This window comes from Meles meles, chromosome 20 (genome assembly GCF_922984935.1).
Source record: "Meles meles chromosome 20, mMelMel3.1 paternal haplotype, whole genome shotgun sequence".
Taxonomy (NCBI): Eukaryota; Metazoa; Chordata; class Mammalia; order Carnivora; family Mustelidae; genus Meles; species Meles meles.
Genome location: NC_060085.1, coordinates 5308286 through 5322901, shown reverse-complemented (window position 1 = coordinate 5322901; position 14616 = coordinate 5308286). Strand labels below are relative to the sequence as shown.

Here is a 14616-nt window from a genome sequence, read left to right as displayed (position 1 = left end):
CATTGGTCACCTCGTTTAAAATCGTGGTACCCTGCTCATTTTCTACCAGGCCTCATCACACGGTCCTATCTCATTTATGAATCTGTATACTTGTGTGTTGGCTGCCCCCCATAAGGGGACAAGAATATGTCTGCTTTTTTCCCTGATGTGTCCCTAACACCTAGCCGCATGCTGGCATGAACAAGTCAATCAGAGAACACCTTGTGGATGGACAGACAGATGGACAGTCGGGCAGGCAGATGGATGGATGGACAGATGGACAGATGGGTAGATGGACAGATGGGCAGGCAGGTGGATGGATGAACATACGACTGGATGGATGGAAAGATGGATGGTGGGTGGGTTGGTTGGTAGGTAGATGGATGGCGGGACAGGTGGATGGACAGACAAGTAGATCAGCAGGTAAGGTGGATGGTTGGATGGATGGATGGATGGATGGGATGGACAGACATAAGGATGGACAAACATCCCAAGTGGGGACCAGTGTGGGGGTCCGGACACTTTTCTTAAGATCTCGGGAAAGGGAAAAGCTGCTTGGGCGCCTCAAGATGGCTGTCGGAAAGCCTTCTTGGTGGAAGGAAAGCTCACTTAATTGCGGCTCCAGTGACCTGGCAGGACCATCACGCACCAGGGACTCTTGCCCAGCCGCAGCCCAGCCTCACACCCAGCGAGGCTGCCGACATTCACACCCGGAAGGATGCTCAGGAAGGGAATTGCGGATTTCCTCAGCTTGTCACCTTTGGGCTGCCTTGGAGGCCCCTTCCCACAATGGTGGGACACCTCCCTTGCCATTGGAGAAGTCCCTTGACTTCCGGCCACCTTTTTTTGCACCTGTGAAGTGTAGAGTAATAACTCTCTTCATGAGGTGTGTTTCCGGGATCAGCAGGCAGGGAGACACTTTGTGTTAGCGGGCTGGGCTCCCAGGTGGGCTGCTGTCCCTGTATGACAAAGGAACTTGAGATTCAGAGCCGGCAGGTCACTTGCCTGAGGGCACACAGCGCAAGTCCCTCCTTCCCACAGGCTGTCATAAAGTCAAGGTTGCGGGGGAGCGTTGGGGCACAAGGGGGTGAGGATGGGGCGGTGGGCTCTCCCGCGTGCTGAGCTCCCATTAATGGGACCCTGTGCCCACAGGATGTTGTCCAGCCTCAGCGAATGGTTTTGGCAGGAGAGGCTGTGGCTGCCACCCAACAACACGTGGGCTGCCCTAGAGGACCGGGATGGCCTGGTCTATCCTCACGCCCGGGACTTGCTGGCAGCCCTGCCCGTGGCGCTGGCCCTGGTGGTCATGCGCTTGGCCTTCGAGAGGTGAGTTTATGCCTCGCGGTGGTGCCTGGCCCTGTTGTCCTCCCCTGTGCACAGTGCTCAACCTGACCAACTGTCCTGTGTTGTTTCGTCCTCATGTGTCCTGGATAGAGCCTGGCTTGGAGCCGGCGTGCCTTTCCTGGCACCCCCCCTTGCCCCTAGCGGCCACCACCCACGCTCCGCCGGCCTCTGAGCTTTCACCGTCATGCCGCTCGGGTCTGGACATGCCTGCACGGGCCTGCATCTTTGACAAACCTGGGGGGCAGGCGGGGTGGGGGAGTGGGCCTGGAGGGCGCGTTCTTGCTTTGCTGACCGCGGAAGGGTCTGCAGAGGCCAGTCAGTGAGCAAAGAAACTTTTTTTTTGTTTTAAGATTTTATTTATTTGAGAGAAAGAGGGCACAAGATGGGGGGGGATAGGGTAGAGGGAGAAGCAGAGACTCCCCACTGAGCAGGAAGCCTGATGCAGTTCGGGGAGGGGGGCAGCACGATCCCAGGACCCTGAGATCATGACCTGAGCTGAAGGCGGATGCTTAACTGCTTACCCAGCTGAGCCACCCAGACTTGCCTCTTGCCCACTCCCTCCTGCCTCTCTCCTATGGGCAAGGTGGCCCTCACCCCCTCCCTCCTGGCTCCTGAGGCTTCCCTCCTCCCTTTGTAGCAAAGGAAGGAGCAAAAAGCACTGGCTTCCCCTTTTGTGCCCTAAACCACCCCAGCCCACCCCATCCGTCCCCGCCCCCACTGTCTAGCAGCCTGCTGGTGCCAAGCCCCTGAGTGTTTGCCAACACCCCCCCCCCCCCCGCAGCCCCGCAGGTTCCCAACAACCTGGTTCCCAAACTCTGTAGATTTTCAGTCATTTCTCAGGGGACCCAGACACTGCTTCCAGCCGAGTCTCTCTCTTCCTCTTTCCCTGGCTGGCTGTCTCCTGGGCCTGGGCATCTCTCTCGGGTCCCTTTCCTGGGTCCCAGGTGGCCTCACCCTTCCCACCAACTCTGTAGTCACAGCTTTCAGACCTGTTCCGCCAGGCCCCTTTGCTGCCGGCACCCCCATGATCCAACCCCCCCCCCATGATCAGCTGCCTCCCCAAGATTCCCTCTCTGGCCTCCCTCCCTCCCTTCCCACGCCCTGCCCTCTGCACGTTCACCACTTCCTATGTGGCCACCCGGCCTTTGCACTCACTCCTCTGCAGTCCCTTCTAAGCTGGGTTGCAGAGATGCCCACCAGGCCCCCCCGCCAGCCCTCCCCCCACCCTCCAGAGCCCTTATCCCCCTTCAGCACACCCCCCTATCCCTGGACCCCCCCTCCCCCGTTTTGGGTCCCTGTCTTTGCCCTCCCCTGGTGGCAGGGACTAGGGAGCCTTCTACCTCTTGCCTTGTCTCTCCAGTCCAGGCTTCCTGGATACAGGCTGGACCCCAGGAGACCCAGGGAATACCCACAGAGGTTGTATTTACATAACAGATACCCTCTGAGCGCCTGCTGTGTGCCCACCATTGCTCTGAGCAGCTTGTGCATCCTAAGGCAGCCCGGTGAGGTGGCTCTGTATGCTATCCCCATTTTACAGAATAGGAAATGGAGGCACAGAGGTCGAGGGACCAGCCTGTGGTCACCCAGAGGGAGAGTCATCTGGGACTGAGGCTTTGCCTAAGGGGTTCTAAGAGGTTCACGTCAGCGGGGGCTCCCCACCTTTCCTGCAGGGCAGGGACGACAGGAGACCTGCCCCGATTCACTACTGGAGCCTGGAGTGAGGGGTTGTTTATTTAACTGATGGCCTCATCAGATGTAGGTGGGGTGTGTTCACATCCCAGAGGTGTCCTTTTAAGGGGCCATGGGGATGGGATAGCTTTGGTGAAGTTTGGAATATCGGGCAGGTTCAGTGGGGGTGGGGTCGGGAGCTGATGACCAAGAAAGAATTCTCGAGACCTCTTTGGTGCAGAATGGTGGTTTATTAAAGCGCCGGGGACAGGCGCCGTGGGCCAAAGCTGCTGCTCTGGGGTTGTGAGGGATTCCGTACTGGGGTTGGGGAGGTAAGGAACAGGGAGGTTTCAGAAGAGCTTTCCTATGCTAAAGAGGACCTTCTAGATACCAGAGGCCTCGCCGTTGTCGGGTTCAGGATGTTTTCCCCTCTAGCAAGGCTTTAACGTTCTGGGAGATTCTGGAAGAATAGCACACATGCGTCCCACCCAGGACTGGGGGTGGGGGGAGGTCGCAGGGTGACAGCTTCTGCTTTGTCCTCAGCTGTCCTTCTGTCCCCTCATCAGTTTTTCCAAGGTGGAAGGCAGAGGTTTTGGCCATAAAGTACATGCTGGGCCCATCAGCTCCTCCCTGGCCGGGTAGCCCTGGGCATCAATCTGACCTGTCTGAGCCCCCGTTTGCCCATCAGGACAGTGGGGACTCACAGTAGAGTCAGACGAGCCGCAGCTGATGCCGATTTGTACCCATGCTCGGCACTCAAGGCATGACAGTCCCCCGCTCCCCCACGTCCCTTCACTGTTGGGTCTGGAAGGAGTCCTTGCTGAGCTGCCCTGAGCCTCGGTTTCCCCAAACGCAGGGTGATGGTTGGTGGGTATGAAGTGCCAGGGGGATCCCTCCCCCTTGTGGGACGTGTGGTGATGGGCCAGGGACCAGGCCCCTCTGCCTGTCTACACCGCTCCTGCCTCTGGGGACCCCTGAGCCTGGCAGGGGACAGACAGGGACCCAGACCATGAGGACAGGCAGTGAGGAGGCCCTTCTTCCTGATGGGGACTGTATGAAGCTACCTGAGACCTGCAAGTTAACCTTCACACCCCCACCCTGAAGACCGGCCACCCAACTGCCTTTTCTTAGGTTTGGTCCCAGTGCAGTGGCCAGGCTACCCCTCAGGGCTTCCAGCATGTGACTCGGCCCCTCTGAGCCTCAGTTTCCCCACCCAGACTGACAGGCTCTGTCTCCCCTGCACCCAGATTTGTTGGCCTGCCCCTGGGCCGGCTGCTCGGTGTGCGTGATCAGACCAGGAGGCCAGCGAAGCCCAATGCCACTCTAGAGAAGTACTTCCGCACAGAAGGGTGGAAACCCAAAGAGGTGAGAGCCCCCCTTTGCCCCCCTCCGTCCCCTTCAGCCAGCACAGGCTCCCTTGTGCGTGGGGCCTGGGGAATGGGATGTGGCCCTATTGCCAGGAACAGGGACGTGCAGGGCGGCCTCCGCACACGCACAGTGCTCCTACCCCCAGACCACCAGCCAGTGCCCCGTCCCCGTGGGCAGATCCTGCGACTGAGGGACTGGGGGGTTAGGGGCGGTGTGGGGGGGGGGCTGGTCTCTCCTGAGCTGGTGAGGAGAGGAAGACCTGACTGGTGGGGTTGGGGGGGGGGCCAGAGCAGGCCTGTGACACCTCCCCGTGCCCATCTGTACGGTGCTCTGGCTGTCCGTATGCAGGACCTTCCTCCCTCCCTGGTCACCCTCTCTCTACAGGTAGGGGTGGGAGGCGAGGTCTCAACTGCCTGCCTGGGGTGGGGGTAAGATGGACTTTTCTGGAAAGGCAGAGGAGGACCTGTGCTCCACCGCCGCCCCCTTTCTTAGTCCCGGTCCCTATCAGCCACCTGTCTCCCCTGTGAGCAGGGCCGGCTTGCATACGGCCTGTTTTGGGGGCCCCCTCCGTGTTTTGGGGGCCCCCTCCATGTCTACAGGCAGACAGTCCCACGGGCAAGGTCTGGGGTAGCAGGGGAAGGGGGAACGCAGCCGGGTCTCATCTGTCCTGGGACAGGGACAAGAAGGAAGCCACCTCTGTGACCTCCCCCCATCACCCCTCCCCAGCACCAGATGGCCATCCTCGCGGTCCAGTGTGGCCTCACGCTGCCCCAGATCCAGCGCTGGTTCCGGAGGCGCCGGAACCAGGACCGGCCCTGCCTGACCAAGAAGTTCTGCGAGGCCAGGTGAGCCGGGGCTGGGGGAAGCGGGGGCAGCACTGGGGGTGCAGGGGGGACGCAGGCGCCCCCGGTGGCTGCCTCACGCGCTCCCTCCCCTCCTGCAGCTGGAGGTTCAGCTTCTACTTCTGCTCCTTCTTCGGAGGCTTGTCGGTCCTCTACCACGTGAGTGCGCGATGCGCTGGGCACGGACTGGGGGGTTGGAGGGGTGCGGGCAGAGGGGGGAGCCCGTGCAAAAGCACAGGGAGGGGAGAGCACTGGGAGTGGGCGTGGCAGACATCCACAGGCCCCGGAGCACATGCCGTGAGGGGAAACTGGGGGTCCAGAATGAGAGCGGCCCTGGGGAAACCCCCCCACCCACCCGGGGTGTAGAGGGCTGGGCAACCTCTGACCTCTGGGCAGCCTCAGACTCCGTGTCCCTGCAGGAGTCATGGCTGTGGGCACCGGTCATGTGCTGGGACAATTACCCAAATCAGGTGAGTGGCAGGGACAGCCCGGAGGCTGGTGGGGACTTGGGGGTGGTCGGAGGTCCTTCAGCCACAGCCGGGAGAGCCAAACCCAGACATGACACGACTCCCCTCCGGGTTCCGTTCTGTATCTTTGCCTCCGCTGTGGAATGGGTCGGGGCCAGTTCCGCTGTGGAATGGGTCGGGGCCAGTTCCGCTGTGGAATGGGTCGGGGCCAGTTCCGCTGTGGAATGGGTCGGGGCCAGTTCCGCTGTGGAATGGGTCGGGGCCAGTTCCGCTGTGGCATGGGTCGGGGCCAGTTCCGCTGTGGCATGGGTCGGGGCCAGTTCCGCTGTGGAATGGGTCGGGGCCAGTTCCGCTGTGGCATGGGTCGGGGCCAGTTCCGCTGTGGCATGGGTCGGGGCCAGTTCCGCTGTGGCATGGGTCGGGGCCAGTTCCGCTGTGGCATGGGTCGGGGCCAGTTCCGCTGTGGCATGGGTCGGGGCCAGGACTCCGGGAAACTGGGAGCAGGAGCTGCGGCAAAGCCACTGCCCTTTTGCCTACCTCTGGGGACAGGGATCCTGCTCCTCCTTCACTCATTGGGATTCAGGGGTCCCAGTTCTGAGCAATGGAGGAGGGCCCTGGGGAGCCCCCACCCCGACAGCTAACCTTGGCCGACGCCCCTGCAGCCCCTGAAACCCTCCCTGTACTATTGGTACCTCCTGGAGCTGAGTTTCTACGTCTCACTGCTGATCACGCTGCCCTTCGATGTCAGACGCAAGGTGACGCCTGGCTGGGAAGTGATGCGGGAAGAGGGAAACGGACCCAGTCTTGCATAGGGTGGGATGGCCTCACCGCCTACCCCGAGACCCCCTGGTGCCTCAGGTGGGAGACCCAGAGTCCACAGGGTACAGACGCCAGGGGCGTCTGGGTGGCTCAGTCTTTACACGTCTGCCTGCGGCTCAGGTCATGATCCCAGGCAGGATCCTGGGATCGAGCCCCGCATCAGGCTCCCTGCTCTTTGGGGGGCCTGCTTCTCCCTCTCCCACCCCTCCTGCTTGTGTTCCCTCTCTCTCTGTGCCTTTCTGTCAAATAAATAAATAAAAGCTTTTTAAAAAACAAAAAAAGTACAGACGCCAGCCACCCAGCTCCCTGCGAGGGCCCACACCCAACCTGGTGGGGTGTCCCCCCCCACCACCCAGCCTCATCCCTGCTGTGACCCACTGTCTCCGCAGGATTTCAAGGAGCAGGTGACGCACCACTTCGTGACCATCCTGCTGATCTCCTTCTCCTACAGTTCAAACCTGCTGCGCATCGGCTCGCTCGTGCTGCTGCTGCACGACGCCTCTGACTACCTCCTGGAGGTGGGCCTGGCCCAGCCCGACCCTCCCCCCACCAACACCCTCCCCCCACCAACACCCTCCCCCAACACCCTAGCCCTTCGTGACGCCACGCCCCGGCCATGAGGCCACGCCCCGGCCATGAGGCCAAGCCCCGGCCATGAGGCCACGCCCCTCGCGACTTGCTGGTTGTGGGGATGGGGGAGGAAATGAAGGTTCTCATGCTCCTGGAGAGCCGCACTACACCTTTCTAGACAGTTCTTGGAGAGGAGGCACTGCCCTTTCCCAGCGCCCTACTTCTCACCTACTTCCCGGTCCCCACCATTGGCCTGAGGCCGGTTCTCTCTGTTGCCTTCCCCAGGCCGGCAAGATGTTCAATTACACGCACTGGCGGAAAGTGTGCGACACCCTCTTCATCATCTTCTCCTTGGTCTTCTTCTATACCCGCCTCGTGCTCTTCCCTACGCAGTGAGCACGCCGTTGGGGGAGCAGGGAGGGAGGGCATGTCTGAGATCCAGGCCTGCCTCCCTCTGGGTTTCCTAACCCATGGACTTAGGGGTGCTGGCTGGGTGGCTTCCAGGAAGAGGCAAGGAGAGGTGTTCCTGGAACTGGGCACGACATGTGCAAAGACCCCGTGGTAGGAGAGACGGAAGTCTGGACTCAGTCATTCCCCACTGTGCCTGGAACACGGAGCAGGAGGCAGGGTTGGGTACCCACTCACTCAAGTCTGCCCAGTCTGTTTGCTGATGAGGGAGCAAGGTGAAGATACCTGCTCAGGTGGGGCTGATGTGTGTGTGTGTGGGGGGGGGACTATAGTAAATAAGGCAAACAAGTAGAATCTAAAGCAGGAGAGATTGACGTGCTGAAGAGGAAGTGAGGTTGAGAAGGGCGCAGGGAGTGTGTACGTCGTTGGAATTAGGCTGGTCAGGGAGGAGGCAGCATTCATACAGGAAGCTGGAGGGAGAAAACTTAACACTGATGGTATGGGAAGAGTGGTCCAAGCAGCGGGCACAGCATGTGCAAAGGCCCGGGGGCAGAACTAGGCTTGGTGTGGAGGTATGGCTAGGAGGCCCATGTAGGTGGAGCAGAGTGAGTGAGGAGGAGAAGGGAAGAGGGGACGGGGCAGGTCATTTGGGGCTTTGGGGGGTCTCAGGGAGGACTTCTGCTTTTACCTCTATGAGGAGGGAGCCCTGGAGGTTTGTGGGCAGAGGAAGGACATACCCACAGGCTCACGGGCGCCCTCTGGTGGCTGCTGGGGAACAGCTGATGAGAGACCTGAGCAGGAACTGTGGGGGCCCAGGGAGGTCCGGCAGAGGGGACAGTGCTGGCTCAGGTGAGCCATGGTGGGGCTGGACCAGTGCAGGTGACAGAGGTGGGGTCAGTCACTTGAGGCTCATGAAATGGGTATGAGGTCGGAGCTGCTGCTTGAGGAACAGGGGCGCAGCTCTGGCTATGCTGGTTTGCAGGGCCTGCGGGGGGACTTAGAAATGTCACGGAGGTGGCATGAGCACACGAGCCTGGGGTTCTGGACGGAGATGTACGTGCCCCCGGTTTGTAGCCACAAGACTGGAGGAGGTCACTGGGTGACCCGGAGCCCCCGACATTGGCAGGACGGGGGAGCCTGTGGAGGAAACAGAGGAGTGCGGGTCCCTGAAGGCCCAGGAAGGGAGGGCCAGCTGCCTGAGCGAGGCTGGCTCATGGTGACCCCACAGCCAGGCCAGGGGGCAGGGCAGGGCAAAAGCTCACTGCCTGGGGGACCGGAGTGGGGTGGGGGGCAGCTGGACCACTAAGCATCCCCTTGGGGTTCATGTGCGTTCTGACAATTCAGTGTGACCAGGCAAGACGGGCACTTAAATGCGCAGCTAAAGAACATCAGTATCTTGGGTGGGGGGTGGGGGGGGATGGGCAGCAGAGGGAGCCACGGAAGGTTGTGGAGCGAGGAGGGTCACACAAGTTAGAGGTCCCAAGGACCGCGGGCGGCGGCGGTGGCGGCTGAAGCCCGTCTCCCCGCCCCCTGCTGTAGGATCCTCTACACCACCTACTACGAGTCCATCGCCCAGTGGGGCCCGTTCTTCGGCTACTACTTCTTCAACGTCCTCCTGCTGACGCTGCAGCTGCTGCACGTGTTCTGGTCCTGCCTCATCCTCCGCATGATCTACAGCTTCGTGAAGAAAGGCCGGGTAGGGCCGGGGTTGGGGGGGTGGCCGGGGGGCGGCTTGCGGGTGCCTCCCTGCAGCCCCCGGCCCAAGCCTCATGCCCTGCCCGCCCCGCAGATGGAGAAGGACGTGCGCAGCGACGTGGAGGAGTCCGATTCGAGCGACGGGGAGGCGGCCCCGGAGCGCCTGCCGCTGAAGAACGGCGCGGCTGCCAGGCCCGGGGCGGCCCCCACAGACGGCCCTCGGAGCCGGATGGCTGGGCGGCTGGCCAACGGGCACACACCGGCCACATAGCTCCCTGAGGCCCAGCTTTGAGGGCCTCTTCGAGTGCCCCATAGCTGGGATTTGGATGGGGGGGCGGCAGGACTGGTGGCCCTGGGGCCAGCTCTGGAGACTGGGACGGCCCTCCCCCGGGGTGGGGGGGTGAGGGCTAATGATCTGTCTCCAGACCCTTCCTTCTGCCTGCCCTGCCCTTCCCTTCCCCTCCCTTGGGCAACTGGACAGAGCTGGGGAGGGTGAGCAGCCCACAGAGGCTACCGACCGCCAGGGCCAGCTCCAGGCTGGAAGGGGCCCAATAAAACTTGAATGGAACCAGCTTCTCTGAGAGCTTCTGTCCCTGTTAAGAGTCCCTGGTCCATCCCCAGAGGCTCCAAGGGGACTCTAATTACCCTACTGATGAGACACTCACCTTCACCCCAAAACACATGCCCACCGCCAGGGGACTCGCAAGCAGTGCGAGGATACGCCCCCACCCCCACCCCAGGTGAGTCCCTGGCTCCCAGCCAACACTGTAGCCAAGGCACCTCCTAACACCACAGGGCAGACCTCGGCCGCTGCTCACAGCCCCAGCCTACAGGTGAGAAGGTACTGGGCTCACGCAAGTCAGAGGCTGGGCAGCCCCTGCTCAAGGCTGGCAGAGTTCCGGGGCCTTCCTGGGGACAGTGAAACCGGGCCCAGGGGCTGAGGTCCTGTGGGCTGCCCCAGGTTCAGCCTGGGTAAGGTCATCACCTCTGCAGGAGCTCTGCGGGAAAGGAAGGCGCTGAGGGTCCAGGAATCACGCCACAAGCCCCACACCCCACCCAAGGCCACTGAAGAGGAGGCCTGGGAGCCAGAGGTGGCAGAGGACAGGGACCCTGGGGAGAGGAAGTGTGTTAGAGGACAGATCACTGAGGGTGAGAAAGAAAGGACAGTAAAGGAGCAGAGGTGGGGGAGGAAGAGGAGGGTGGGCGGAGCCAGAGAAGACGGGGCAGGAAGCGGGGGAAGGGTTCGGATCCAGTCGCGCTGCTCTGCTCAGCAAAGGGGAGGAGAAAGGTCTTGCTTGGTGGCCCCTGGGAGAGACACCGGGAAGAGGGACCCGCAGGACAGGGAAGGGGGAGCAACCAGGAGGAAGGAAAGAAGAGACCCTGAGGGCTCAGCCAGGGTGAGTGGGGCTGGGGACCGGGAGCTGGAGGCGGAGAGGAGGTGGAAAGACCTGGAGGGAAGAGGAAGGAGAGCAGAAGAACCAGAGCAGGTGCCACCAGAAAGGAAGGTGGAAAATGAAACACCGTGAGAAAGAGAAGTGGGGGCCCCTGGGTGGCTCCGTTGGTGAAGTGTCCTGGGATCGAGTCCTGAGTTGGGCTCCCTGCTCAGTGGGGAGCCTGTTTCCCCTTCTCCTGCTCCCCCTGCTTGTGCTCTCCCTGTCTCTGTCAAATATTTTTTTTTAAAGAGAAACAATGTCAATTATTCCTCTTTTTTGTTAAGATTGATTTATTAATTTACTTGACAGATCACAAGTAGGCAGAGAGGCAGGCGGCGGGGGGGGGGGGAAGCAGGCTCCCCACCAAGCGGAGAGCCCGATGCGGGGCTCGATCCCAGGACCCTGGGATCATGACCTGAGCCGAAGGCAGAGGCTTTAACCCACTGAGCCACTCAGGTGCCCCGTTATGTATCTATTTGACAGAGAGACAGCAAAAGAGGGAACACAAGCGGGGCAAGTGGGAGAGGGAGAGGCAGGCTTCCTGCTGGGCAGGGAGCCCGATGCGGGGCTCGATCCCGGGATCCTGGGATGGTGACCTGAGCTGAAGGCAGACACTTCACCCACTGAGCCACCCAGGTGCCCCGAACGGACATTTCTCCAAAGAAGATACGTGAATAACCAACACGCCCATGAGAGGAGGTTCAGCATCATAAGTCCTAGGGAAATGCCACAAGATAGTACCTCACATCTGTGAGGATGGACAAAGAAAAAAAAAACTCAAAGCAAAAAACAATGTTAATAAATATATATAATATAATATATAATATATATATTATATAATATATATTATATATAATATATAATATATAAAATATAATATATAATATATAAATAATATAAATAAAGCCGCAACCCACGTACTTTCCTGGTAGGAATATAAAATGGCCAGTCACTGCGGGATGCTGTTTGGCAATTCCTTAAACAGAATGACCGCATGACCTAGCAATTCCACTCCGGGTACGTACCCCCAGAGAACTGAAAACAGATAAACAGGGGCGCCTGGGCGGCTCAGTGGGTTAAAGCCCCTGCCTTCGGCTCAGGTCATGATCTCAGGATCCTGGGATCGAGCCCTGCATTGGGCTCTCTGCTCAGCAGGGAGCCTGCTTCTTCCCTCTCTCTCTGCCTGCCTCTCTGCCTACTTGTGATATCTCTCTCTGTCAAATAAATAAAATATTTTTAAAAAAACAGATAAACAACGCTTGTACATGAATGTTCAAAGCAGCACCATTCACGAGCCAAAAGACGGAAACAACCTAAGTGTCCATTAGCAGGCACATGGGTATACAGACTGTTTCCATACCAAGAATACTGTTCAGCCAGAAAAAGGAAATACTGATTCATGTATAACATGGATGAACCCCGAAAACATGAAACACAAAAGAAGCCAGACACAAAAGCCAGACACATTTTATGGTTCCTTTTATATGAAATACCCAGATTAGCTAAAGCTATAAAAAACAGAATGTACATTTATGGTTGCCAGCGGCTGGGAGGGAAGGGGGGAATAGGGAATAATTGTTTAGTGGGTAGAGATTTTTTTTTTTTCTCAGAGTGAGCCTTACTAAAGAACTCTTGGGGAGGGGGATGCCAGCTGGCTCAGTCGTGGAGCATGTGACTCCTGATCTTGGGGTAGTGGTTTTGAGCCCCATAATGGGTACGGAGATTACTTAAAATTGAAAGAAAGGAGAGGGGAAGGAAAGGAAAGGGGGAAAGGAGAGGAGAGGAAAGGAAAGAAAAGGGGAAAGGAGTCCCAAATATCAGTGAGTAGAAGAGCCCCCCAAAAGAAAAGAGGTCAACAGGATATAAACAAGCATGTCACAGAAGCGGAGTTTTTTAAACATGAGAAATACAATGGAGGGGCGTCTGGGTGGCTCAGTGGGTTAAGCCTCTGCCTCTGGCTCGGGTCATGATCTCAGGGTCCTGGGATCGAGTCCCACATCGGGCTCTCTGCTCAGCGGGTAGCCTGCTTCCCCACCCCCGCCCCCACCACCAACTGCCTCTCTGTCTCCTTGTGATCTCTATCAAATAAATAAAATCTTCAAAAAAAAATTTTTTTTAATTTAAATAAATTAAAAAAAAAGAAAATGCAATGGAATGTAATCTTAAAAAGGAATGAAATTCTGATACATTCAATGACGTGGATAAACTGTGAGAACGTTATCCCAACTGAAATAAGTCAGGCACAGAAAGACAAGCATTGTATGAGTCCACTTATGAAGTGTCTAAAGTAGTCACATTCTCAGAATCAGAAAGTAGAATGGTGGTTGCCAGGGGCAGGAGGAGGGAAAAATGAAGAATTATTTAACGGGTAGAGAGTTTCTGTTTTGCGAGAGGGAAAGAATTCTGGAGGTCGGCTACAATGTGAATACCCTTAAACCCACTGAAGTACACACTTAAAGTAGCTACAATAGTAACTTTTCTGTTACATGTATCTTGCCATACAGCTTGCTTGCTTGCTTTCTCAGAGAGAGAGAGCACAAGCAGGGGGAGGAGCAGAGGAAGAAGCAGGCTCTCCGCTGAGCAAGGGAACCCGATTTAGGATTCTACCCCAGGACACTGGAATCATGACCTAACCAAAGGCAGACGCTTAACCGAGTGAGCCACCGAGGCATCCCGTGTATCTTACCATAATTTAAAAGGGTGTGGGGGGGACTTCTGGGAGGCTCAGGCCTTAAGTGGCTGCCTTCACCTTGAGCTCAGGTCATGATCCCACGATCCTGGGATCAGCTCCCTGCTCCACGAAAAGCCTGCTTCTCCCTCTCCCCCTCGCCCTGTTTGTATTCCCTCTATCGCTGTCAAATAAAATATTTTAAAAAATAAATAAAAGTTGGGGAAAAAATGAGAAAGTCGCTAAACTAGGAATAGAGGGGAACTTCCTCATCTTGATAAAGAATACCTACAAAACCCCGCAGCTAGCATCCTACTTAATGGGGAGAAGCTCGAAGTTTTCTAAGAACAGGACTACAGGGGCGCCTGGGTGGCTCAGTGGGTTAAAGCCTCTGCCTTTGGCTCAGGTCATGATCCCAGGGTCCTGGGATCGAGCCCCGCATCAGGCTCTCTGCTCAGCGGGGAGCCTGCTTCCTCTCTCTCTCTGCCTCCTCCCCACCCCGTTTGTGTGCTCTCTCTCTCTCTCAAAAATGAAATCTTAAAAAAATAATAATAACAAATAAATAAAATGAAAAATTCCTGCTCGGAGAGAGACGGCATCAACAGAGTGAGAAGACAGGTACAGACTGGGAGGAAAAATTGCAAAAAACATATGTGATAAAGAACTCTTCTCTAAAATAAATAAATGATAGTTGGGGCGCCTGGGTGGCTCAGTGGGTTACGCCTCTGCCTTCGGCTCAGGTCATCGTCTTGGGGTCTTGGGATCCAGCCCCACATCGGGCTCCCTGCTCGGCGGGGAGTCTGCTTCCCCATCTCTCTCTCTGCCTGCCTCTCTGTCTACTTGTCATCTCTCTGTCAAATAAATAAATAAATAAATATTTTTTAAAAATAAGAAAGAAAGAATACTTAAAACTCAACAGTAAGAAGCCAACCACCCAGTTAGAAAATGGGCCAAAGATCTGAACAGACACCTACCTCATCACAGAGGGACAGATGGCGAACGAGCACGTGAAAACACACACAGGTCACCAGGGGAACACATGCAAAATGAAGCCACCATGAGCCACCACAGCACCCCCCACGAGAACGCTCCAACACGAGGCGCCTGGCCGGCTCAGTCCGTGGAGCATGTGATTCTCGATCTCGGGGTTGTGATTTTAAGCCCCATGCTGGATGGAGCAGTTCCTTAAAAATAAAATCCTTAAGGGGTGCCTGGGTGGCTCAGTGGGTTAAGCCTCTGCCTTCGGCTTGGGTCATGATCCCAGGGTCCTGGGATGGAGCCCCGCATCGGGCTCTCTGCTTAGCAGGAAGCCTGTTTCCTCCTCTCTCTCTCTGCCTGCCTCTCTGCCTACTTGT

At 57.6% G+C, this 14616-nt stretch overlaps 1 protein-coding gene across 2 annotated transcripts in view; it reads left to right on the top strand.

Moving 5' to 3' along the window:
- Nucleotides 1–9733, top strand: part of CERS4 (ceramide synthase 4) — a 32412-nt gene extending 22679 nt beyond the window's left edge. For both annotated transcript variants that reach the window (XM_045991992.1, XM_045991991.1), the window contains exons 2-11: nucleotides 1132–1305; nucleotides 4239–4356; nucleotides 5086–5204; nucleotides 5303–5360; nucleotides 5621–5671; nucleotides 6331–6423; nucleotides 6877–7005; nucleotides 7343–7449; nucleotides 9005–9161; nucleotides 9255–9733. In XM_045991992.1, the coding sequence (XP_045847948.1) occupies nucleotides 1133–1305; nucleotides 4239–4356; nucleotides 5086–5204; nucleotides 5303–5360; nucleotides 5621–5671; nucleotides 6331–6423; nucleotides 6877–7005; nucleotides 7343–7449; nucleotides 9005–9161; nucleotides 9255–9431 (1182 nt within the window). In that variant the 5' untranslated portion in view covers nucleotide 1132 and the 3' untranslated portion in view covers nucleotides 9432–9733. The remainder of the gene's footprint in view (nucleotides 1–1131; nucleotides 1306–4238; nucleotides 4357–5085; nucleotides 5205–5302; nucleotides 5361–5620; nucleotides 5672–6330; nucleotides 6424–6876; nucleotides 7006–7342; nucleotides 7450–9004; nucleotides 9162–9254) is intronic.
- The last annotated feature ends 4883 nt before the right edge of the window (nucleotides 9734–14616 follow it).